This window comes from Zonotrichia leucophrys, chromosome 2 (genome assembly GCF_028769735.1).
Source record: "Zonotrichia leucophrys gambelii isolate GWCS_2022_RI chromosome 2, RI_Zleu_2.0, whole genome shotgun sequence".
NCBI classification, from domain to species: Eukaryota; Metazoa; Chordata; class Aves; order Passeriformes; family Passerellidae; genus Zonotrichia; species Zonotrichia leucophrys.
The window spans coordinates 119,397,317-119,421,183 of NC_088171.1; the positions used below are offsets into that span (position 1 = coordinate 119,397,317).

Here is a 23,867-nt window from a genome sequence, read left to right on the forward strand (position 1 = left end):
TGCTCCATCGTGCCCTTGGCTGCTTGCTGGAACTCAACACAACCTACGACCAGGATGTACCTGCATAGCTACTCCAATTATTCCATTAAAATGCTGATTGCACCTAATTGGAAATTTCATTAGCATCGTAAGAAAGGTAGCATTTTAAGATTTAAATATAATTGAAACAGAAATTAAGGAAAAGCGCTGGCTGCAGCCTTTCCGTCCCCCTTCCCTGCTGGCAGAGCGACTCGTCTCACTCCTCCGCGACCTTCCCCAGCTGAAGTTTTCTCGTGCGGCTCAGGTGCCTCACGCCGGGCGGCCCGCGGCGCTCACCCCGCCCGGGGCACCGGAGCCAGGCGGGGGCCCCGCCAGCGTCGGCGGGGGGGGGGCTGCGGCTCCGCCGGGGGCAAGCCCGTCGCCGGGCGGGCAGGGGAGCGGCGGCGGCAGAGCAGAGCAGCCCCCGCCTCCCGCCCGCTCTCCTCCCCCTTCCCCCGCTCCCGCCTTTTGTGCGCCGAGCCCGGGCGTCAACGGGCGCCGGCGGCCGCGGAGCTGACAGGAGCCCGCGGCTATCGGCCTCGGCAGCGGCGCTGTGGCGAGGGCGGCAGCGCTGAGCCGCGGCCGCTCCCGTCACCAAGGCGCTGCCTGGCACAGAAACACAGACAGAGACGGACTGACAGACACACGCAGCGCGGAGCGGCGCGGGCTCGGGGGCCGCCTTCGTAGCTCCTCTCCTCCCTGCACCATGCTCCGCTCCAGGCAGCACCCGCCCGCTGCTCCCTGAGGGCTGCCAGCCCCGCGCCCGGCTAAGCGGGCGACTGGCACCCGGTTCCTTCCCCGCCCCCAGTTACCTGAGTTAGCTCCGTCCCGGGCACTTCGGCGGCGCCTCCGCCCTCTCCCGCTGTGGCAGCCCTTGTGCGGCGGAGGAGTGAGCCGCCAGCAGCCGGAGGGACTGCAGCCGCCGCCGGGGGAGACGAGCTCAAGCCCCCGCCCCCGGAGCTCTTCATGGCGTCTCACCAGCAGACGAGGATCCAAGCCTACCTGGAGAAGAATAAGATCGGTCCCCTCTTCGAGGTAAGGTGCGCTCTTGCCGGCCGGCTCCTGCGCGGTGGGGGCGGGGGTGTCCCCACGATGGCCGCGGCCCCCCGCGCAACCCGGGTGAACGCAGGGGCGAGGATGAGTTTGAGGCACTGCTTCGGCTGTGCCGGCACCCCTCACCCTGTCCTGCCGCCCCGCACCACGCGTGTGCCCTCGTGTCCCTCCTCCGATCGCCGGAGCTCCCCGCAGCCCTCCCTTCCCGGCTATCCCGAGCCTGTGCCCCGCTTCTTCGCCCCACCACGATCCCGGGCGGGTCGTCAAACAGGTGCCCGTCCGCCCTCCCGCCCGCGGCCCGAATCCCCGGGACGCCCCCGCGGCGCTGCCGCCTCGCCCCGGCGGCCGCGGGACAGCGGCCCGGCCCCGCCGTCCGGCCGCGGGGAGCCGCGGACCGAGCGCGCTCCCGCCGTGCGCTGTGAGGGAGGCGGCGCTTGCAACCCGCGGCGGCTCCTGGGCGGCCGCGCTGAGCGCCGGGCGCCGCACGGCCCGGGGCGAGCTCCTGGGCGCTGTCCCTCCGTGAGCGGCCAGCGGTGAGGGACAGGTGGGTGCCTCCCGCCGGGAAACACACCCTCTGCACCGAGCGCTCGGAAGGAACTCTGTCCTGCGAAAAGTCCGTGTCGATGGTGTTTTCTGAAATTTTTATCTGCAGTCACACACCGTGTTTTTGCTAGAGATTTAACGTTTTCTTACAGCGATGCACTTGCAGGGATATGTAGATGCAGAGATGTGCATATTTTACTATTTCAGTACATAAGCTGTGAATACTTAGAAATTGAAAGGGTGCTAGAGCAATCGTGATTATTACCATTTTATCATCCTGTTTCTCATGCAGTTTTAAACATCAAAATGCACATATATTATGCGCTGCTCTCTGGCAGTATTATCACAAGGCACAAGTCTTTTTCAGTATTTAACTTGTTCTCAATCAAGCTTACTATGTATGAAATCTCTTATTCTGGTGGGGTGGACGCCTCGTCTTCAGTGTATATTTTACCACCCTCCATGAGAAAGGTTCAAATTTTGTTAGAAAATTGTTCGCTAATGGTCTGTTTTTATATTTTTTGTGTGCATAGGCTGTTGAAATAGACTGTGCTGGTTCAGTGCTAGCAGTATTAGATGTTTTTATTTTGCAGTAAATAAAGTCACATTTGATGGAACAGTAACTTGGTACTAGGGAATAGCAGGTGATTTTTCTAGTTAAGAAATTGAATAAAAATGGAAACATTTGTGTGGTTCAATTCCTGAATAAAATTCTGTTCAATCAGCTGTGTTGCTAGGTCTAAGTACGTAACTGACTCTTGTTTATTTCAATGGGGATTCAGTGCTTTGGGGTTGTTCAAGGGTTAGGCCCTTGACAGCTCCGATTTTCTTCTAAATTTCTTCAACCCATAGGTTTACACATTAAAATTCAAGCGAACCACTTGGCATCTCTGTTCTGAGTCACTGTGTTTTAACCTAGTTTCTCTGTAGTATGAGATGCTTGTCTCTGTTTGGATTCTTGTAGGATGTTTCAGTTATCAGTGGTGGAGAGAAAGATTAAGAAGTTGTATTTGTTTCAGCATTTCACGTATCACCACATATTTCACTAATCTTTGTAATGTAGGAATTTCATTCAGAATCTGTGAAAGGCCCTTTGAATAACTGTGCAGGCTGTCTACAGGTTCTTGGTGCATTCGTATATACCAGGAAGACTTCTTGGTGTGAAATCTACTTATACCTGAATACTAGTGACTGGTTTTAAGATCTAGGGGTATAACATTCCTGTAGCTGTTTACAGTTATTTTAATCCATTACACTGGGAAGAAGATGATCATAATTCCTATCTCCTCTACTTCCTGACTGGCCATTTAAAATCTACCTGCATATTTAATTTTTTGATGTACTTTTTGTTCTCAACAGTTTATTGAAGATCTGCAGCCTGTGCTTGATCTTGTAGTCCTTAAAAAAAGAAGGGTATTTGAAGTTGATGAGAGTTGATCAAAGACTATGCAGAGATGAATCTTGTACTCCACACTAGTATTACTATTAGATGTGCTTTGTGGTGTTTCAAGAATGCCATGTGTTCACAGGCAAATCAGTCACTAACACATCAGTTTTTCACGTGTCTAAAAGTTCTGACACGTTTCAAAATGAGACCTGTGCTTGGTCTTTCATCCACGAACAGCTAGCATTTTCTTCTACTGCTTCTGGTTTGGATGCTAATTAACTGTCACTTGTCATGAATGACAGCCATCTTTTTTTTTTTTTTCAGGGAGTACTAATTTTCTAATAGCAACTCAGAACAGAATGGACTTGGATTCGTTTTTCTCCCATGTTATCTGTTGAGCAGCTTGTGACTGTAATCGCTCAATATATGCTTCAAGTCAACATTTTAGGGAGTGCATGAAATAAAAGTGGGAAGCTGAGGGCAGTCACAGGAAGGAAGGGCAGGGAGAGAGGACCTGTGAGCTTTCTGAGATGAGGGGAGGGATAGTGATGCATAAAGAGATTATATTTCATACTTGCATAATGAATAATCACTGATCAGAGGGACTTTACACCATTGATTTTAGACAATTACAAAGGCAGAGAATGCTAAGGGGTGGAACAGTTGGCACTGTACTGAAGGTGAAGTACAATTCCACTGCATTACAGTTAAGAGCAGTAATTGCTCTTGCTAGTAGGTCATTGTGTTCCAGTATCCAGGTTGTGTCTCTTTTCTCCATGCTGTCCTGTACTCGTGACCTTCTGTTACAGTGGTTAGGGGTTTTTGTACTTCATTAACCAGCAGTACCTATTTAAGAACGTCTTTGCTGAAGTTTTGTGTGGTTTGACACTTGAATTATATTCCTAATTTGTGTGAAGGAGAAGTGTTCAAGAGAAGTGCTGACACATGAGGTGCAGGATGACCTTAGGCTCTGCCTTGGTTAGAAAGTTGTTTCCCTCTCTGTAAAGAAATGTGAGAAGAAACCTCCTGGAGAAAGAATTAATGAACTTAAACTGACGCAGCAGGCATTGGTCTTCCAGTGACATGACTACCAGTATATGTTAACACATAGTAGGTAGGAAACCCTATCCACTCAGCTATGAATGTTTGCTCAGACCAGATTCACTTGATTCCAAACATTTTTACAAGGTAGATTCTTATTATGGGTTAGAGGTGGGAAGGAGGATGGGCGGGAATTACTGTGTACATCTGAGACTGTGTCAACTTTGAGATTTGAGACAGGTTGCAAAACAACTTCGATGCTGCAGCCTCATTTTCCCTTCTGAATGTAGGTCCCCAAGTCATGACTTTTCAGAGCTGTTACTTCTATACCATCTCATCTTTCAGGTGTCCAAGATTTTTGCAGGTAAGATTGCTGTGAACCTATAATGCAGCTTCTGAATGCCCCAGGGCATTCAGGTCTTGTTAGTGCTGACAGTAAGGTCTTAAGTTGACCCCTTATATTCTGTCAGGCTTCATGAGCATCCTTATCCTGTTTTGTGTAGTTTTTGTGTGTTTGGGTTTCTTGTCTTTTTTCCTTTGGTTTTGAAAGCTTAGACATCTTTCTGTAAGAGACTGTTGGCATCTGAGAATACTGCGGTCAGACAACGAGTTTAGATTTGAGGAATGCCCTTCAGAAATGCCTCTTTTCTGGGAGTTTTGTGGTAACACATACCATGGCATTACCTGATTTTTTTTAGCTTCTTTTTTTTTTTTTTTCACATTGACTTGGAATGTAACAAGAATTCTAAATATGAATTATTTCTGTGATGAAGCATCACTGTTGTTTTTTTTATTCCATCTTTCTAAAATGTGAACAGGAGGTATGTGCCTAAAATTGGCTAGGACAGAGTATTCAGAATCAGCACCCACTCATTTCTGTCTGACTGAAGTATTGACCCACTTTGCATTTCAAGCATCCAATCCAACAAGTTCTTTTTGTGTGCTAATAATCTCAATGAATAATCCTGCTGCCTTTATCCATACATCTATTCTTCTGTACAAGTGTATCTCTTTAGCATCCAGTTGTGCTCTCATTTGGGCAACCTGACACTTACTTTTTGTGAATTTGAAAGCTGGATAAGCACTCTTGAGAACAGATTGCAATAAATCTTCAAGAGCTCTGAGATAAATTTAGTGTTTTGGAATTTATTTATCTCTAGAACTGCAGCTAAAAAGCATCTAGCAGGTACATTGTTGTTATGCAAACCCGAGAACTGTAATTTCTTTGAGTTATAAAAAGCCAAAATAACTCTTCTCAAAGTAAACATGCCAAACTCCTGTTACTTAAGATTTTTTTTCTCCAAGCAATGTGGGGTTAGAACTGTAATTTTTATTTCAAACAACACAAAGGCTTCGTAATACCACCCTTAGCTTTTTTTTTTTTTCTTTCTTTAGGACACATAATTACTAAAGCAAATACAATGGGAAGCTGTTCTGTTTTTTTTTTTTTTTTTAATCTATGGTGGTTTTTCTTTTCCTAAATGAAATAGCATAATTGGTGTATATTATGCAGTGGTGTCAATGATTTAAATAAAATAACTACACTTTACTACACTTTTCACTTAAACGTTGGCCTATTTGGTGATGAACATATCTCTAGTGCATCTTATGACTGACTTAGTCAAAGTTTGGTGATGAATTTTGGAGTTTTGGACTGTCTTCTGAAGCAGTGTTTACCCTTGGTTTTTAAATATACAAAGGTAGATACTGTCAACTTGAATGTCTAATTAACCAGTTCACAATTTCTCACAGTATAAAATTATGTTTCAAGCTGCAATATCTACAATTTGAATGATAGGGGTGAGCTTAAAGAATTGTTTTCTTTTGAGGTTGCTCAAAACCTCACAATTTTGAGTATTTTGGTATTATACTTAATGAGTATCACACTTTTGCTAGTGTGAAAGGGCCTGTGTTATGGATTACAGAAATGTATTTAGTGAAGCATTTGATTTCAAGCAGCTAGATGGAGCCTTTGAAAGGCTGAGTTTTTCAGTACTTAGACATCACAAGGATTATTTTAAGCACTAACTGATTAGTCAGTGGCATTGTTTCAGCCTGGCAGTTCCTGTTGCAGGGAAGCCAGGATTAGCTGTTTTTCAAATAATGTGTGGAAGCCAACAGTGATCTAGAAATGCTACAGTCTTACACAGTATGGGATAGGGAATCACAATCAAATTCTAATTTTTATTTTTGTTGGTGCCTGTTACAGTAAGGTGTTATTGTAGCCTTAATGTGCACTGAAGTAAAAGACCTATTTAAGGGGAATGTAAGTCAAAGGGAAAAATGGTGTAGAAATGTCCTTTGCATTTTTGAGAATTCATCATATATTCTCATAGTGTCTTAGAAACTTTAAGGGAAAACAAATGAAAGACCCTAATTAAAACTACAGGCACACTCTTTTCCATTAACAAACAGTTCCATAAGCAATGGCTTCATGCTTATTACTTAGCTTTTGTGGTGACCAACAGGATGCAAATGTCAGAAATTTCCCTGTGGTTGAGACAGTAATAATTCTACTTCCCATGTAATCTAAGATTAGGAAAAAAAATGTTTCTGAATGAGGAAAATTACACTATCTTGCTACCTGACCAGTTACTGCCTCTCAGCATTTAAAAGAAGTTGCATTTTTGTGATGTTTACTCCTCTGGGAATTTGTCTGAAGTTAGTTGAAGACTTTAAAAGCACATTGGAAAAAGACAGTGAAAGAGATCATAGATACAGGTACGTACTTGTGTGGCCAAGAACATAGATAGCAATCACATAAACCTCGTTTCCATAGTGCTTGAAATGGAAAAGTGGACTCTCTTAATTGCATTCTTAATTGTTTTTTTTAATTATTTGGCAACAGACACAGAAATAAATAAAAATCCAAGTAGTAGTTAAATTGGAGGAATTATATCTAAAATATGGAATGATAAGGTAAAAGTACCATAATAGCATCCTTTTGTTATGTTAAGTTTTAATATTTTTAAACTCTCAAAATGACGATTTCTTTGTTTCTTGAGAAGGGGAGCAGAAGGCATAAATATCTTGCATCAAAAAATACCTGGAAAAATGAGAAGTAGTTCTTGCTTGAGTTGGTCTCACCATCATGTATTAGCAAATAGATGATGGCTGCTCAGTGGTAAGGTATAAAGCTAGCAGATATAATATTGATTTTTTTTCTGGTAACCTGTCTAATAATTAATCAGTCTGAATCAAAATAAGCCCATTACTACTGGTCTTCTTTGTTTTTGTTTTATCACATTATGAAATATCTTCAAAGTTTTGGATTACATTAACAGTATTGAAGTAAGTTCTTCAATTGTTTGTTTTTGCTTTTGATTAGTCCAGTTGTTTTGGTACAACAGATCAATGTTAAGTGGCAAATATAAAGTAAAATACTTTGATGATTTTAACGCAGCCTATAATTTTTTCCAACACACTTTGCTGTTACTTATCTATGCTTTTCCAAGTGGGCCAGATACTATCCATACTGTGGAGTAAGCACAGTCTCAGCCTTCTGAGACAGTTTGGGAGCTTCTGGGAGGGAAGGGAGCAGTGAGTACCTTAACCAGCATTTCTGCCACACGTGATGTCCTGTTTTACTGTTCTTGAGCACGTGTGTTTCCTAGTTATCTGCTTTATCATGCCATCACTAAAAAGGAACACCTAGACATACACCTGTTATTAGTGTTCCATATTTTAAAAGTGTTACTTAGTAAATGGAAGCTAGAAACATAATATTTAAATTGAATTAGAAACATAATATTTAAGAGTATTTTTAATAACACGTTCTTTTACAATTTGCATCTTACTTTGAATGTTTAGTCAATATTGTTTCCTTTTTTCTCCAATATATTTTGTTTTCACTTGTGTCTTTTTATTTGTCTTATTTATGCAAACACAGAAGTGGGGACTAGTTTCTCATTTTCAATTGTCTAATGATTATTTAGAATTTTTTCATACAGTGATTTTTAATATATTTTTAAAAATCTTATGGTATTTTGTTTTTCTGAGAAAGCATATGTGTTTTTGTATGAAGGAAGGATAGAGATACTTTTTTACCTCTGGACTACAAGAGGTGTCTGGAAGCATTTTTATGTTCACTAACTTTTGGAACAAATTCTACCCAAACACTTTGGTGTCTGTAATTACTCAGACAAAAACGAGATGTTCTTTCCTGTACTGGGTATTATCCCCCTTGCACAGATGCACACCTTTTCTCCTAAGAAATGTCATATGAGCTGTGAAGTATGACAGAAGGAGAGGTTCTATGTTAAGGGTCTCCTCTGCCTGAAACCGTAACCTAGATATGGTTAAAAACGAGTGAAAGCAAGAGCATTTTCAAATGCAGTTGTTGGGAAACCCTTGGGCTCCTGCCTAAAGCAGTGGGCTGTCTCACACATTACTAAAGGCGATGAAAAGCAGCACACAGCTGATAGGAGAAATGAGGATTACAGATTTTCATCCTTGGACACAGGTAAAGATCATGATCACTTGAAATGCACACCTGTGCCTTTGCCAAGACCACCCAACATCCAAATCTGCTCTTAGTAGAGAGGATAATAATATCCTTTAAAAAGGCTTGCAACAGGCACATTTTTGATGGCCTTAACTTTTATTTCAGGTCCTGTATGCTGTGCCATTTCTCCTTTTTCTACTCAGTTTCACTGAATACTTATTTTTAGTTCCATCTATAAATGTTCAGACAGAATCATTTGGCTGTAGTTATGATACCCCTCTGGTTTTGCTCTTCTGTTGATTTGGGCAGTTTTCTTCCCTTATTCACATAAGATTCAAATATTATCTTTGCCTTAAACGTGGAGTTTCCAGTGAAACACCTCAGATTTTGGCATATATATATATATATTGTGTATAGCACTATGAGGAGATGTGTTACAATGATGAGAAGTGCACATACAAAATGAAGAATGCATGTGCATAAATAGAAGGCTATTTTACATTAGCCACCTCTTAAAAAAAATCTGTTCAGACAGAGAGTGGAAACTTTTAATTGTATATTTAAATGAAACATCCTTTCTCCTTCCTCATTTTCCAGCTCTCTGCAATATTCAATAAATGAAATCACTCTCTTCATAAATGATATTTCTCTATAGCATCTGGTACAATATACTTACTCTACAGTAGCTCTTTTGTTGGCTTTTGTAGGAGCTGCTTTCTAGGGCAGGAATCACAAAAGTTTGGGCCTTTCAACTGTGTTGGAGCCTTTTTAATTGAATCTTGCCTTCTCTCATAGTTTGCTTTACTCCAGATACTCTGATGGTTTAGTATTCAGGACTATGGGCTATGAGGCTGATTTAATAGCCTGTTGTTGCAGGTCCTGCTAATCTTCATTTCTGGCTGCACATTCCTGCTGTCCTTGTTCCAGAACTGGTGGTTGTGTCATGTTACAGTTACCCAGTTTGGGAATATGAAATAGAAGAAAATGAAGTCTACAAAGAAATGAAAATTGTTCAGTAGGCTGAGCTCAGTGGGTCACCCCATAGTCTGATGGGGAATGTGTCATTGACTTGGGAGAGAAGGTGTAGGTGGCCTGAGGGTGAAGGAAGGAGAGAAGGCAACTGCTTTTCTCCAGTAGCAAGCTACTAGGTGGGCATGAGAGATCTGCAAAGCTTGTGTGCTTGTTAGCTTTGTATGGATCTTGTCTTTTAAAGGTGCAGTTCCCCATAGGTTGGAGGAATGTCGTGGAGCTCTGTTGATTCTGTGAAGGAGCAGAAAAGTGAATTGAATAATTAGGGAGGACGGCTGAACAAATTAGAAGGAAACAGACCATACGAATACACCGAGCGTGAGAGTGAGAAAGGACAGGAAATGGGAGGGGGTAGGATGAAAAAAAAATAATGCTATATTGGCAGCATGTTCTTTTTCTTTTCTGTTGTGTTTTTATAATCTAATCTTAATCTGTCAAATAGTTACTTGGAATCGGTACTTTCTTTTTTTAAAGAAAGGTTCTAATGGTGGTGGTTGCTAAGAGTATAACCAAAGAGTGAGAAAGACAGGGAAAATATAACTTACTATATATAAGAGTATGTATGTTTTGCAGTGTCTGACTCACACCTCTAGTACTTGATCTTGGATGTATTTCTTAGGCATGGATTTGCCAGAGAGTTAAATTAGGTGTCCATAGCACCACTATTAATACTGGCTCCTGTACCATGAGCTCCTTCATTAAGAAGGAGCTGCACTCCAATTTGACAGGCATTGTGCCTCTGCTGACATTTGTATGAATGGTGAGGTAAACAGATTGTGATTGTGAAGTATTCCTCTGGTCGGGTATCTCTATCAAAGAAGGAAATTCTGAATGAACGTAAATTCCATGTTCCTTTAGGTGCTCTAGTGCAGGAAAGCTGCTCTGTATTGTTAATAACAGAATTCATCCTATAAGCCTAAATAAGTGGAAGAAGTCTCTTCTGGAGACATGAGAGATGGTTCACAGAATCTGGAGACATGAGAGATGATTCATAGAACTGAAAAAGAAGGGTAGTTTCAGTTGTAGGTGACCTTTGAGGAGAACCTGTGGAAGCAGTTATGCACAGGCCAGTTAGAAAGAGAAAAGGTTTATGATGCAGACTCTGTGATAGTTTTGTAAAGATGGAACTGGGGGCTTTTGTGCAATTAAGGATATTATTTCATTTGAAGGAGAAGAAAAGAGAGATGGGATCATTTCCATGACTGAATGTACTGAGATTTCTCAGCCTGAAATGTGTGTGCATGTGGCTGCTCTATGAAATGCATACAGGCACTCTGAATCATTGGGACAGGCCTGAGAATGCCGTGTGTGCTGGACAGAGATCCCATGTAAATGTGGCAGGTGTTGTGTGTTCCTGTTCAGACACATTGTGTTAATTGCAGTGTCCATTGCGTGCATGACACGCTCAATACACCCAGTGCAACCTGAGTGCTCGTCCTCCTAAGGATTCTGAAGAGCCTTGTCCTTCCTACATAGTGAGGTCAAAGCAGAGATATTCAGGGAAATGCAAGTGGGGAACTCCAAGGTTTGCAGATGCAGAAATTCCTCTGGTGTGCCATATGAACCACCACCCATAGTTGTGCTGATGACGTACTTTTGCGTGACATAGAAACACCAGTTAAAAAATTAAAAAAGGTGTTTCAGAGCTCCTCCTAAGTGTGTCATGGTTCAGAATAATGCCATTAGATAGTAATGCCTGTAGTCTAATACAAAGTGTAAGACAATGAAGCTATTTGCAGACAGAAGCTGGATGTAGACTTACCAATAAGGAGCAATGCAGAGAGATAAACACAAAAAGACGACAAAATTGCTAGAGTAACAGATTTAATCTTGATTTCTTATTCCCTGGAGGAGGAATACCTGAAAGAAAAAGACAGCAGGGGAGAAAAAGAAACTCAAGAGAAATTATTTTATTCTATGTTTCCCTGTGACAATAGAAAAAAGATTAGAAAAATAAAGTTGGCCAGAATGAAGATCCACTTAACATGTAGACGTTGAAAAAACGTTAACTAGTAAAGAGAGGAAATAAAATATATAGTAGTTAGGATACTAAAATGATTGTCAGTTATGTGGCTACATTCCTTCTTTTGCTGATGCTGTCCTGCTGCATTATTATGTATTACTTTGTGCTTGTGTTTCCCCTTTCTTTGTCTTGTTTGTCTGCATAGAGCCTGCAAACCCCACTGGCTCCTACAGTCTTCACATGGTTTGGAGTTTTAACAGCAAGGCTCATTATGGTCTTTCTGCATTCTCTTCTTTCTTTATGTTGCCTCAGTGCCTGGTAGTGCTATTAATCCCATTAATTGATGCCACACAATCAAGAAAAAATGGATTTCTCCCTCCTTCTCCACTGCTCAGTGTGGCAATTCAGAGCTCTGAGAAGTCTCAAGGCTGCAGCGCAGTCCATGTGAGCGTCCTGTATTCCCACAGGGAGCCCTGCTGCAGTTGGTGAGACCCTGATTTACAAGAGGAAGGTCTTCACTCATAGCCAGGCAGAGGTAGCATAATGTTAAATAAAGAGCAATCAGATCATCAGGAAACTTTAATTGGGCAATCGCTGTCAGGGTTGGGAAGTTACTTTGCAGTCTCGGAAACAAACAAAATGTACATCAGTGACTCACAGACATTGTTTTCTAAATAAAAAACAATAGAAAATCAAATTAAGAATGCTTTAAAATAGCTCTACAGCTTCAAAACCCTATCATCATCTAAAATAACTCAAATTTCAGCTTCTAGAAATTAAGTGATTTTTAGTTGCCTAAGCCATTGCAGTCTTGATGGTAGAAGTGTCTGATGAGAAATGATGGGCCTAACTCCAGTTCTAGGTATAATTCAATTATCTGTCCTTAATTACTGTTGCTACCCACAGAAAGTCTCCAATTGTTAGTACAGTAGTGCCTCTTTAAATATCCACCTCAGGCTCTAGCTTTCTTGTAAAATATAGACCTTTAGTCCTTTGTTTGAAAACCTGAGCCAGAGGACAGCTCCTTGATGTTGCAGGTTATGTCCCTGGTAGGCTAGTGTCATGGTGACTAAATCCATGTGACAGTTTATATGGAGGAGATAGTCAAAGTGCAAATGACACTTTCAAGAAACATATCAGTTCTGTGTAAGTGTTGAAGTTACCTTGTTTGTTCTAGAAAGTGACTAGTAAGTTGATCCATATGATATAATTATTAGTACTCAGATTTTTTTATGTCTTTAAAATAATTTTTTCCGGTAATTTTTCTTTCAGGAAAAATATATTCATTAGCTTGTGGTTTTGGTACACAGAGACTGATGATATTTTTTTTCTTATTTCATAATTACACTTTGCATTAATGGCTTTAATATTGCCATCATACATGTAGTTTAGCTAATCTGTAATTTACAGAGTGGAAAGTGTATCCAGTTTATGTAAGCTGGTATTTATTTAGCTGTCCCCCTTATCTCAGACCTGCTTTATTTGTGGGCATGATAGAAGTGTCAGCCTTAAGCCAGTGCAGCCAATGCACTTGGTCTCAGAGGTCAAACAGTGATGTCTGACATCCTCTCATTTCAGAGCCTTTTTTTTTGCAGCTTGGTACTGACACAGTTCTCTATTTTCAATTGCTCTTTAGAGCTACTATGAGTTCTTTCACATTACTTCCTTAGGTGAGGTTTTTTAAGGACTTGGGCATGCAAGTTAGTTCTAATGGAACAAATAATGGCATTAGACCTCTCTTCTGTTAAAGATGTGCCTGGATGTAATCCTACTGTAGGTGGTCAACAGAGTTTGGTATTTTTCCTCATATAGGTCAACTGTATGTTCACTTCGGCTCATCAGTTGTCTTTTGTTGAAGAATTCTTTTCTGGGCATGATTATAGAACATCCTTCCTCTAAGGAGGAAGTGTCTTGTCTGAAGGAGGTTTTCCAGTGACTGTTTCTGTATGGGGATGCCTTCTTCCTCATGGTGCTTTGCAATGGGAAATACAATTGTGGAAAGTAGGGAAGTAGAGTGGGAGGCTTTAGTCTCTTCTGATAGTGATCAGATCTCTCTCTTCGTTTTGTGACATCTAAGTGCATTGTGCACTAGTTAAGCTTTTTTTTACCTTTTCTTTGTGACTTTGGGTGAAAAAAGAGCATTCAAGTAACAGTTCTACAGTTCCACACAGGATGATGTAGTTGTGTCTAGTTACAGGGAATTGATTTTTGGTTGTTGAACAAAGTTCATGCAGGACTGTCCTGATACACTTGTTTAGATTGAATTTTTGACATTACATACTGCAGGATTAAAATAAAATATAGTATTTCGTAAATGAACAAAGCTAAATATTATTTAGATATCTGTGCTGTTCTGATTATGACTACTGAATTATGCCTGATACTTTGTTTTTCCATGCCTTCTGGGGAATACAGTTGTATCTTTTTTCAGGGTACATTTCAAGGTGTTCAAACAGTATGTAAAATACTACCCTTCCTATATGTAGTTAAATCAATTGTCTGCTGCAAATCTGTATTATCTTAATATTGTATTTTCATCTTCTGGCTGTAGCAAGGAAAAGGTACCCTACCTATTGTGACAGAAATTCTCCTGGCATATTTCAAAGGAGACCTGCCTGATGAGTTTTGAGTCTTCTTCCAAGGCAGCACACAGCCAGTAAATGAGGTGAACAAGTAAATCTGAGGAGAGGGTCTTGGGCCATGCATTTTCAGCAGGGTCATCTCGGTGCCTGCTTGGCAAGCATAGGTTTTCTGTCATAGGAGCAGCCAGCTGGGCAGCGTGGTGTTCATCTTCAGCAGGTGGTGTCATCTCCTGGGCTCAGACTCAGCCTTGCCAGGTGTGTGTGTGTTTTGAAACCCCAACCCTGAAGGGTCCCTTTTCTGGAGGAATCCCAGACAGCAGCCTGGGAGTGCTTCCCCAAATTGCAGCCATTTTTAGATGGAGACAAACAGTGACTGTAACTTCTCAGGACTGAGGCAGAGCAATGAACCTGGTAGTGCCAGTGGGAAGCAGTTTGGGAACCCTGGAAAGGTGCTGGAGCCATGTAGAGCATGGTACCTCTGTGCTCAGTGTTAACCTTTTCTTTTCTGTGTAATTTTGCCACTTTGTCTCTCCTGCCTGATTCTTCACAGTTCATACTGTATTCCAAACCCGTATACTTCAAGCCTGCTGCACTGTTTAGGTCAAAATGGACACCTGAACATCTTTTTCCATTTTTCATAGTCTGACTATGATTGGATCTTCATTCTCAGAAGTTTCTTCACCTTGAGTAGCAGAAACATCTATTTAAATTTGACTTGAAATGAAGAGATAATCCATGAAGGCAAAAAATGTTAGAAATCTGTCAGAACTTTGCAAAAAATATTAAGAGAAAAGAAAATCATTGAAGCAATTTTTTTGTCATCTTGGTTGCTTATGAGAAAAATCATAGAGGTATTTTGGCTTAACTGGTGGATGACAAATGGAAGCTATTGGAGGTGGATTTTGCTTCCAGTTGAACTGGAATTATTAAGGTATCTTCCTGGTTGGGGCTGAAGATAGATTCAGGCACACTGATATCTTTTAGAAATGAAATAGTTGCCAGTATTGTGTGGTAACATTTAATAGATGATAGTACATAAAATAGAGAAAGATCAGTCAATATTTATTTTTTTCATTAGTTACCATAGTTATTTATATATTTACTAGAATATTATTCATTCATGCATTTATAATCAAGTTTTGTTATATCTGTGGACTGATAACTTCTGCATGGCAAAAGATTCTTGTATTCTTGCAATAAAGAGACCAATTATTTCCAATTTCATTGTGGGTTTTGCTTTTTTTTTCCCCAAATAGCAAAGTTCAAGTGTGTTAATTAAGAAAAAGCTTCACCTATACTTAAGTGGACACTGGTTGAAATAACTTAATATAAAAGTGTTACTTGTAATAGTATAAAGATTTTCCAGTTGCAATTAGAGAAGCACTGAGTATAAGCAATGATGAACCAAACTGAACTTGACTAAGTGTTCTCAAAAGATTTGAGAACTTGCAGAGAGTCTGCAGTGGTGGTTACCCTGACGAGATGCTGCACATCTTGTGTCACCTGTGACAGGCAAATCAGTGAGACCTTTCCTGTGGGGGGGAATAGGATACAAGTAGTTTTAAGTGAATCAAGCAACTGCTTACATGTGAAATACTAATCTGTTTGTCTTCTAAAAATGCTATGTAAAAAGCACTTATTATTATTTAAGGAGTTCCAGGCACAATTGCAGTATATCAATTTTACAGGTATAAAAAAACCTCTTTGTGTTTTGCTGTGGTGAAAACTAATTTCCAGATTTTTCCATGGCAGTAAATTCTGACCTTTCCAGTTGAGAAATCTCTGTTGTATTGTTGCATATTAAACATTCAGATCTATTTAAAAAGCTGATTACAACATTGGTATGAAATCTTAGGAGACCAAGTCAATCTCTCACAGGTAAATAACAAGAAATTAAGATGTGTATCTGAATAGATATTAATCTATTCAAAGTGTATGAATAAAACTTGTAATTATAATGCATATTGCTCATAGTTGTTTGGTTGCTGCACAAAAAATACTTTTCCAAATGCCAGGATTTTAGTAATTTCTAACAATCGAGGAGCATGTATTAACTTCTTTGGCATTTGTTTAGTGAACATTACTGGAGCAAACTTAGCGTTAATTTATGTAGGCAGCTAAAGTCAAGGTAATTAAATCTGTGTAAGAACTTCCCCACCCTGGACTCTGGTAACTCACATTCTCCATTTTGTGTCTCTGTAATTGCTGGTTATTATTTGAAGTTCCATGTGAATAGTTTAAAAATTCTTGGTCAAGATTAAAAAAAAAAATGAAAGCAATTTTTTTAGTAACCTTAATGCATAGAAGTTACACAGAATATTTAATAACTTTGACTATAAACACTGGTCAGTAGAATGTTTTAAAACATCATCTCACATTTATCTTTCTGTACAACTTGAGTAAATCTAATGGTGTAGTAATGCAAAGTTACTGGAGGAGTGTTTGGGAGGAGAAAGAAAAGCCCCTGGGAGGTGTGGTGGTTTCTGCACACATTTTTAAAATGTGTTATTTTCAAAGTTTTCCATTGTATGCAATTGAAAGGATTTCCATCAGTCTTCAAAACATTAATTTATCTTTTTTTTTTTTTGTTGGCTTCCAGAAAGAAGGAAGTGTTTGTTATTCTAAAGTCATAGAGCAGTGATCTGATTCATCAAAACATTTTAAACATGTGCATAGCTTTGTAATTATTTACTTCTCAGGCATAAAGAATATCTAAGCTTAAGGGCTTTTGCTGAGTCAACTCCTTAATATACCAGTTGTTTTTTTCATATATGGCCTTCTCCTGATCACCACTCAGAAACCCTTGATAATCCTTTCTATAGTGGTATTGTACTGGGCCTAACAGGGACTGGATTTTCCTCACACCAGGCCTGTATGATGTATTTCACATTTGTCACTGAATCAGTGTTGGTACACCAGCCTTTTAGCTGTTGCTCAGCAGTGATTGCACAGGCTCAAGGCTTTTTCTGTTCTCCTCTCTGCCCACCAGCAAGCAGGCTCGTGGGGGGGATGGATTGGGCAGGGACACACCTGGAACAGCTGACCCAACCTGGGCAAAGAGGTATTCCTTACCATAGAGTTTCATGCTCGCTAATTAAACCTGGGGAGTAAATGTTCAGAAATATCTGTTGCTTGCAGACTGGCCAGTGGGAGGCGGTAAATGATTGCCTTGGTGTCTCATGTTCTTTGACTTTGATTTTTTTCCTTCTCTCTTTCCTGTGGTTATTAAGCTGTCTTTATCTTGACCCATTAATTTTTCTTGGTTTTATTCTTTTAATTTTTTTCCCCATCCCACTGAGGATGGGAATGAATAAGTGGTTGGTGTGTGCTTGGCTGCTGGTTGGGGTCAGCCTAGCAGAGGTGGCCACAAAAATACCTGCTACTTCAGTTTCTAGCATTACCCTTCCTCAAAAACGTGTCAGACAGGTTGAAGCTAAGTCAGTGAAGCTCAAACTGGAAATACAATGTGATTTTTTTTTTTAACAGTTGCAGTAATGAGTCATTGCACATGGTGGAACAAGTGATTTCAACTTAGACCTTGAAATTGAAAGGAGATTACTTCAACTAATCAGAGAAAGATCAGCTCCAGCCTATTGAGTTAGCTTTTAGGTAAGGCAGTGATGTGCAGTCAATGCTGTTTTATGCCTGTAATTGAAGTCCAGGTTGTAATAGTCTTTCCTGGTTTTTATCTACGAGTATTTCTTTTGATGTAAATCCTACAGGCCTTTCAGAAAACCAGCAGTTTTCATTTTCTTTGGCTGAACTATGAAGTGCATGCCTTGAGGGCAGAATTTCAGTGGTTGATAGAGTGGATGGAAACTGAGGAAGGCTTCTGAATTACGCTTCAGGGAAACCTAACAGTGTTTCTGCAATAACATGAACTACCCTTATTTGATAAATCCTTACTGAGTTAAGATAATGATATGGTAGGCATAATTCCACAAGAGTGAGATTGTCATGCAGAGATACAGAATTGAAGAAAGAAGTAAACGCTATCATTGGAAATCTTTGTGATTCGAAAACTAAACGATGGGAGAAAACATGATAACTGTTGCCATGATTGGCATCTCTGAGAGCATGTCTTTAACCTTTTCTTCTTCTACAGAGAGTTATTTAATGTTTTAGAGTAACCTAGTAGCAGTGACTTCTCTCTCAAAGGCATTCTTGGAGTGCTTAAATGGGAGAAAGGAAGTATTTCAATAAAGCCACAGATTGAAGGTGTTTGAAGCTATTTTGTGAATTCAGAACTGGTAAAATAGATTAGGGACAATGATATTTGAAATACTAAGAATAGGTGAGGAAAAAACCTCAAAGGATAAATAAGTGAAAAGATGCAGCAAGAGGTTCAGGTAGATATTGCTTGTTATAATGTGTGTGGTGGAGTTTGATAAAGTGTCATGAACTTACTCAGTGAGACTTTGAAATTGTCCACCAGACCCCATGCACTCCTCAGTAAGATCAATGATGCATATTTTATCAAGTATTACATGCCTGAGTTGGAATTATTTCAGATAGAGCTAGTTCATCTGAGTCAGGGAACTGATAATATGATCCGCAAAGGATTTATAGTGGAACAAGTCTGCTGTTTCCATTCTGCTCTCCAGAGTCCCCCTTAAAAACATGGTTGGTAACAAAGCCCCCCAAATTGGTCTTTTCTTATTGAATTGGTACAGATATTTAGTAGATGAACACTTAAGAAAGACAGCTATTCAATGATGTTTGCTTCCAGACTTCCTCCTGTTATTCTCACTCTATGAAATGTTACCTGTGCCACTAGTCCCATATCTTAGATTTCCCCAACAATGCACCTTAGGGGAATTTTCTTTGCACCCAAGCATCAGAGCCACCATATCAGCTTTGTACTTTCATTTTACTTCTATGTCCAAAGTAATTTCTCTGTGGGTTGTGTTCCCATGCTGTGTACTACAGTCTTGTGATATTAAATTTAACTGCACAGCTGTCTGAAATGTTATCAGTCAGGTTTTGAAGAAGGAACGTGTTAATTGAAAATTTTTTAGTCAATTCCAGATAAAAGTCTGAATATTTTCATGAGCAAGCTGAATAGGACTACTATTTGCTCTCAACTGTTATTCTACTATGATGAGTTTGAAGTAAATAGTATGGTACAGACATATGAAATTTATTTATGTTGAAAATTGTGTAGGATTAAATTATTTTATAGGGAGATGTGATGATCATGTCATGAACATAAAATATGTTGAAGTCCATTTCGTTCATATTTTATAATGTGATTCTACTACTTTTATTTAAAAATTGCTCAAGAATATTTTAAGCCTGGCTGTTTTCCAGAGGAAGAATGCTGGTATTTTTCATTAATTTCCATAGAAAATAATCTTTTTCTGGTAGAAACAGTCATTTAAGCAGTCATTTCTGCTCTCATTTAAGAATTTCAGACTTCTAATTTAGTCAGTAAGAGTAATGTTAAAATATACTTTAAAACAATTATTTGTTTTTGTTTCCTTGCTTTGTTACTGCAGTAATCAGAATGGAATTCTAATAAAAAAGTGTCAGTCATTAAAAAGTTTCTTAAACCTACTGTCCTTCCACAAATTTTCCCTCCATTTTTTTTCTTCTTTGTTTACTTACAGCCTGTATGAAGGGGTTAGCAAGTCTAAATTTAGATGTTCAAGTGTCCAAGCTTCACTGTAGTCAATGCATATATCTCCAATAACTCAGTGGAGCCAGGAGAGCAGTTCTCCTTATCCTAAGTGGACATACTCTGGCTGGTCAGCTGGGAGACATCTAACTCTTCATGACTTCTTTATTGACAAAGTCACTACTGACATCACTGTGAAGACTTGCTGTATTTAATTGTATTTGAACTTCTAATTTAATCCATGAAAGCAAGAGTGTAACCCAGCCAGAATATGTGAATGCTGTGCCAGAGTCTATAAAGTCTGTACAGTTAAAATGTGATTGTTGTGTAGTCACAGGGCAAAATAGAATGTCTCTTAATTAACTTAATAACCTGATAGGTACATTTAGACAAGGCTAATTAGGACTTTCTTGTAATTGGGCTTATGATTAATAGACTGTGAAGACTGTTTCATTTGTATTAAATGCTTGGAAAGTTACAAGGAAATAAAAATTTGAGCCTTCATTGAATAAGTAATAGAGTACCTCAGGATAGGAAAATAGTGAAAGATATAAAGAATTCTTTATAAATTATTGCTTATAAATTCTGTATATTCTTTCTAAATAATTAATATATTAAACCGCTACTTCAGACTCGGTGTTTTTTTCAAGATCTCTTGCAGCCTCATCATGCACGTGCATGAATCTCTCTTGGAAATGTCCACAAATGAACTTAAACAAGTTGTTTTTTAAACAGTTTTAGTAGCATAGTTCAATAAACTAGTTAATGTAGGAGGATATGAAGATAGCTTTACAAACTATGAAGAAAGAAGGACTGATTTGCACAGTGCTAGGTAAAATCCATGAAGCAGTTCACTGAAAGAGCTTGTATCACTATCCTGTCCTTTCTTATTCTGCCTTTAGACGAGGCAGAGCCTAATTTGGGGCAGTATAATTGGGAAACAGCAGAAACTGATGTGTTAATCTGAGTGCTCTAGTCTGTAGTAACCATGGAAGTTTCCTTTGGCCCCTTTTCTGTGCTCCAGTGCGTCTCAAGGGTGCAGAGGGAATTCATAATTACTGACTTCTGAACAGCTTCTTCTTCACTTGTTACACAGCTGGGAGGAAGAGACTGTGTGGAGTCCACTGATAGAAAAGAGAAAGGGACGTGGAGTGAAAGGAAGACATGGCAGTAGAAAGGAGATAGGAATGGAGAGATTATGAGTAGCAAGCAGTTCATTTGGCAGCATGGAGACCCAATCTGCCATGGCTTTTTATTTGTTGGTATAAGGCACATTGTGCGTAGAACAACAGACTTGCCTTATTTGAATTGTAGAAAACTTAGAAATTTGAGCTAAAATGTGAAAAGTATTATTAATATTTTTAAGAGGCTTATCTTTAGATGTCTTGCATTTTTGTTTTTATGAAGAGTTGAAACTTACCTGATGATTTGTAATGAAAAAATGAATCTCAGTTTCAATGATCTTGTGCCATTTTTGTTCTGCTTTTAATGCAGAGGCGTCTTCAGTGAGACTAGTTGGTCTTTTCCCTTTTCTTTTTCTTGTGAAACCTTGCCTACTTAGCACATTGTGAGTCAGATCAGACTGCTGTTAAGCAAAAAGGAATATTATTTTTGTACCTTGGATGCTTTAGTTTTTTCTTATTTAATACATTTTTTTAGAGACATTTCAAACATGTGAAAGTATATTTAGAGTAGCCTGTAGTATGTTATTCCTACTGTCTATTAAGATGTCACCTGAGCAACAGATGAGGTCATTAAATAAGCTTTTGATCATTTAATTAGAAGTTTAAGTTAGCTTTGCTACAGAATGGTGCTTTAGTTGACATTCCTAATATGTAATATCTTTTCACTTCCACAGAAGTATGTGTTTTTACTTAAAAATTAGGTGAGCACTATGTACAGTTCATGTTGGTGAAGCTTTGTGCTTTTTTCTTGTTGGGTTGCTTGGGTTTGGCTTTATTCTTTTTTTTCTTGCCCCTCCAACCTCCCACCTCATGGCATAGCCAAGCAACTGAATGCAGGCAGTGAGCATATTTCCATGTAATTGCCAATTTGCTGGGGATGAAAAAAATCTCAAAGGAAATGTGAGCTTGAAGAGGACAGGTTGAGAGGTTAGCAGATGGAGTTGTGTCCCTTGATGAAACTGGTAGAAACTGGATGAAACTGGTAATTGTGTCCCTTGGCAGAAGCTGGTAGAAGGGCAGAGGCAGTGAGGGTCATGGAGCTGTGATCCTATTTCTGGGATGTCTGGCAGTGTGTGAGGCAGAAGGATACGGAAGAGAGACAACACCTGCAGCATGTGAATGTGAATTTCCACAGAGTATATGTCTGAAGCTATTGTTCTTGGAGTGGAGGTGTTCTTTGCACTTTGTCCAGAGTTCAGGAACTTTCCAGGAACTCCATGTAAAGTGGTAAATTGGAGACCACTTCCAAACCTTTCTTGAAGCAGAAAGTAGATTCCTAACAGTTTCTTTTCTCCCCTTTTGCAGTTGAATGCTTGTAGAGTTTTGTCTTCCTTAAATGGCAGATTTTATAACTTGAGTTGCCTTTGTGTTCATTTTAAGTTGCATTTACTTTTAATGACATTTCTGAGAGTGCTTGAGGCAAATCAGTTTGAGGCTTATTACACAAATAAGTAGGTTTTTTCTGAACTTCACACTCTTCAGTTTATGAGGATTTCAGCAATGTTATATATTTTTCTTTTTTTTTTTTCTCTTTTCACTTTAGGTGCACAGGATTGGTACAACAGATTTGTTATTCCAGATGAAAGTAGTGTCTGTCTACAGTTCTTTGTAATTTTCTAACTGCTGTCTCAGAATAGGACTGATTATTCTCTTGGACAGCACAGATCTCTATATGATTTGGATCTTATTATCAATATAACAGTAGGTACAAAAAGTGGTCCTTTTTAATAGAATCTAGTTTCACATCACAGTGGTCTTTAGGTTTTTTGCTACATCTCAGTAGCAAAGGAATCCTGTATTCAGTTTTATTTTATTAGATGCATTTCTAAGGAATCCTGTATTCAGTTTTATTTTATTAGATGCATTTCTGTTACTTAAAGACCATTTCTTCCTGCAACAAGCAGATCAGTTATGGCAGCAATCTAGTAGCATTTGTTGTATATTGGTATGTAAGCATTCTAAAATTTCTCATTTTTCTGTATTACCTTTTTCAGTACTATGTTAATATTGCAATTAATCTAAGACAAAAATAATTTTCAAACCATGATTCTGAGAAATTATTTAAATTACAAGTCAGCTGTAACAGATTGGCACTTTTCCTTTGGTAATAGAATCCTCTCCAGTGGAATTACTACAGCTATTGTGGTCCATTACAAGCACTAGATTACATCTTCCCATTGTCACTAATTCTGCTTTTTGGCAGGAAAAAGAATAAAAGTTTGCTGTTAGTGTTGCCAAGCAACTAAAATATGAATTACTGCAATTCCAGAATTTTTCTTGTATGATGTATATTGGAGGGTTTCTCCTACCTCGGTAAGAGGCAGTCCAGATGAAGTTATACTCCATAGCTCCAACAATTCTAAGATTAGTAAGTAGCTTAATTTCTTCCTGTTTAGTTCCAGTTCAAAACCAGAGACAGCCAGGGTTTTTCATTTCACTGAGGATAAGTATCAAAAATGGCATCACAGAAGATTGTGTCTTGACAAGAAATGTGGGCAGATGGGGCATATTTTCTCCTTTTTGTGGACAAAGAGAACTTGCTATGCCTTAGTAATCCTGTGTGCAGTTATTCATGCTTGCTGCTATTTGGTGTACTTCCTCTGAAGTACCTTTTCCCAACACACTTAATTGATGGTAATGCTAAGTAACTACTGACATTTGAAAAAAAAATTTATTACATGAAAGTGTGTGGAAAAGATGAAGTAGTGCTAGAATTAAGTGCATGTAAGTTGTGTTAAGGTTTATACTTGGGAAAAGGTGAAGAGAGAATACGTGCTCTGAATAACTTAGTTGTTTTGGGTTGTTTATTTTTATTTTGTTCTCATTTTGCTGTACATTCCTGTAATTTTTTACTTCTGTGGAGCTTTTTCATTTTGCAGCAGCGGCCACAGATCTCCTGTAGAACTAAATGGGTTTCAGGGTCACCTCACCTGCCCTGAGTCATTCATTTCCTCTCAGAGCACATGCGTGCAGCACAGCCACAGCTTCTTTCTGGATTCTTAATGT

The 23,867-nt window shown here is 39.4% G+C and overlaps 1 protein-coding gene across 7 annotated transcripts in view; it reads left to right on the forward strand.

The window, feature by feature from the left end:
• Positions 1 to 401: 401 nt before the first annotated feature.
• The window catches only part of C2H8orf34 (chromosome 2 C8orf34 homolog), a 150,280-nt gene continuing 126,814 nt past the window's right edge, over positions 402 to 23,867 (forward strand). For 2 of the 7 annotated variants that reach the window (XM_064706195.1, XM_064706196.1), the window contains exon 1: positions 403 to 1,053. In XM_064706195.1, the coding sequence (XP_064562265.1) occupies positions 985 to 1,053 (69 nt within the window). In that variant the 5' untranslated portion in view covers positions 403 to 984. Of the gene's footprint in view, positions 1,059 to 17,546; positions 17,670 to 23,867 lie in introns of all 7 variants that reach the window. The other 5 variants (XM_064706197.1, XM_064706199.1, XM_064706200.1 and 2 more) reach the window with 5 other exon arrangements.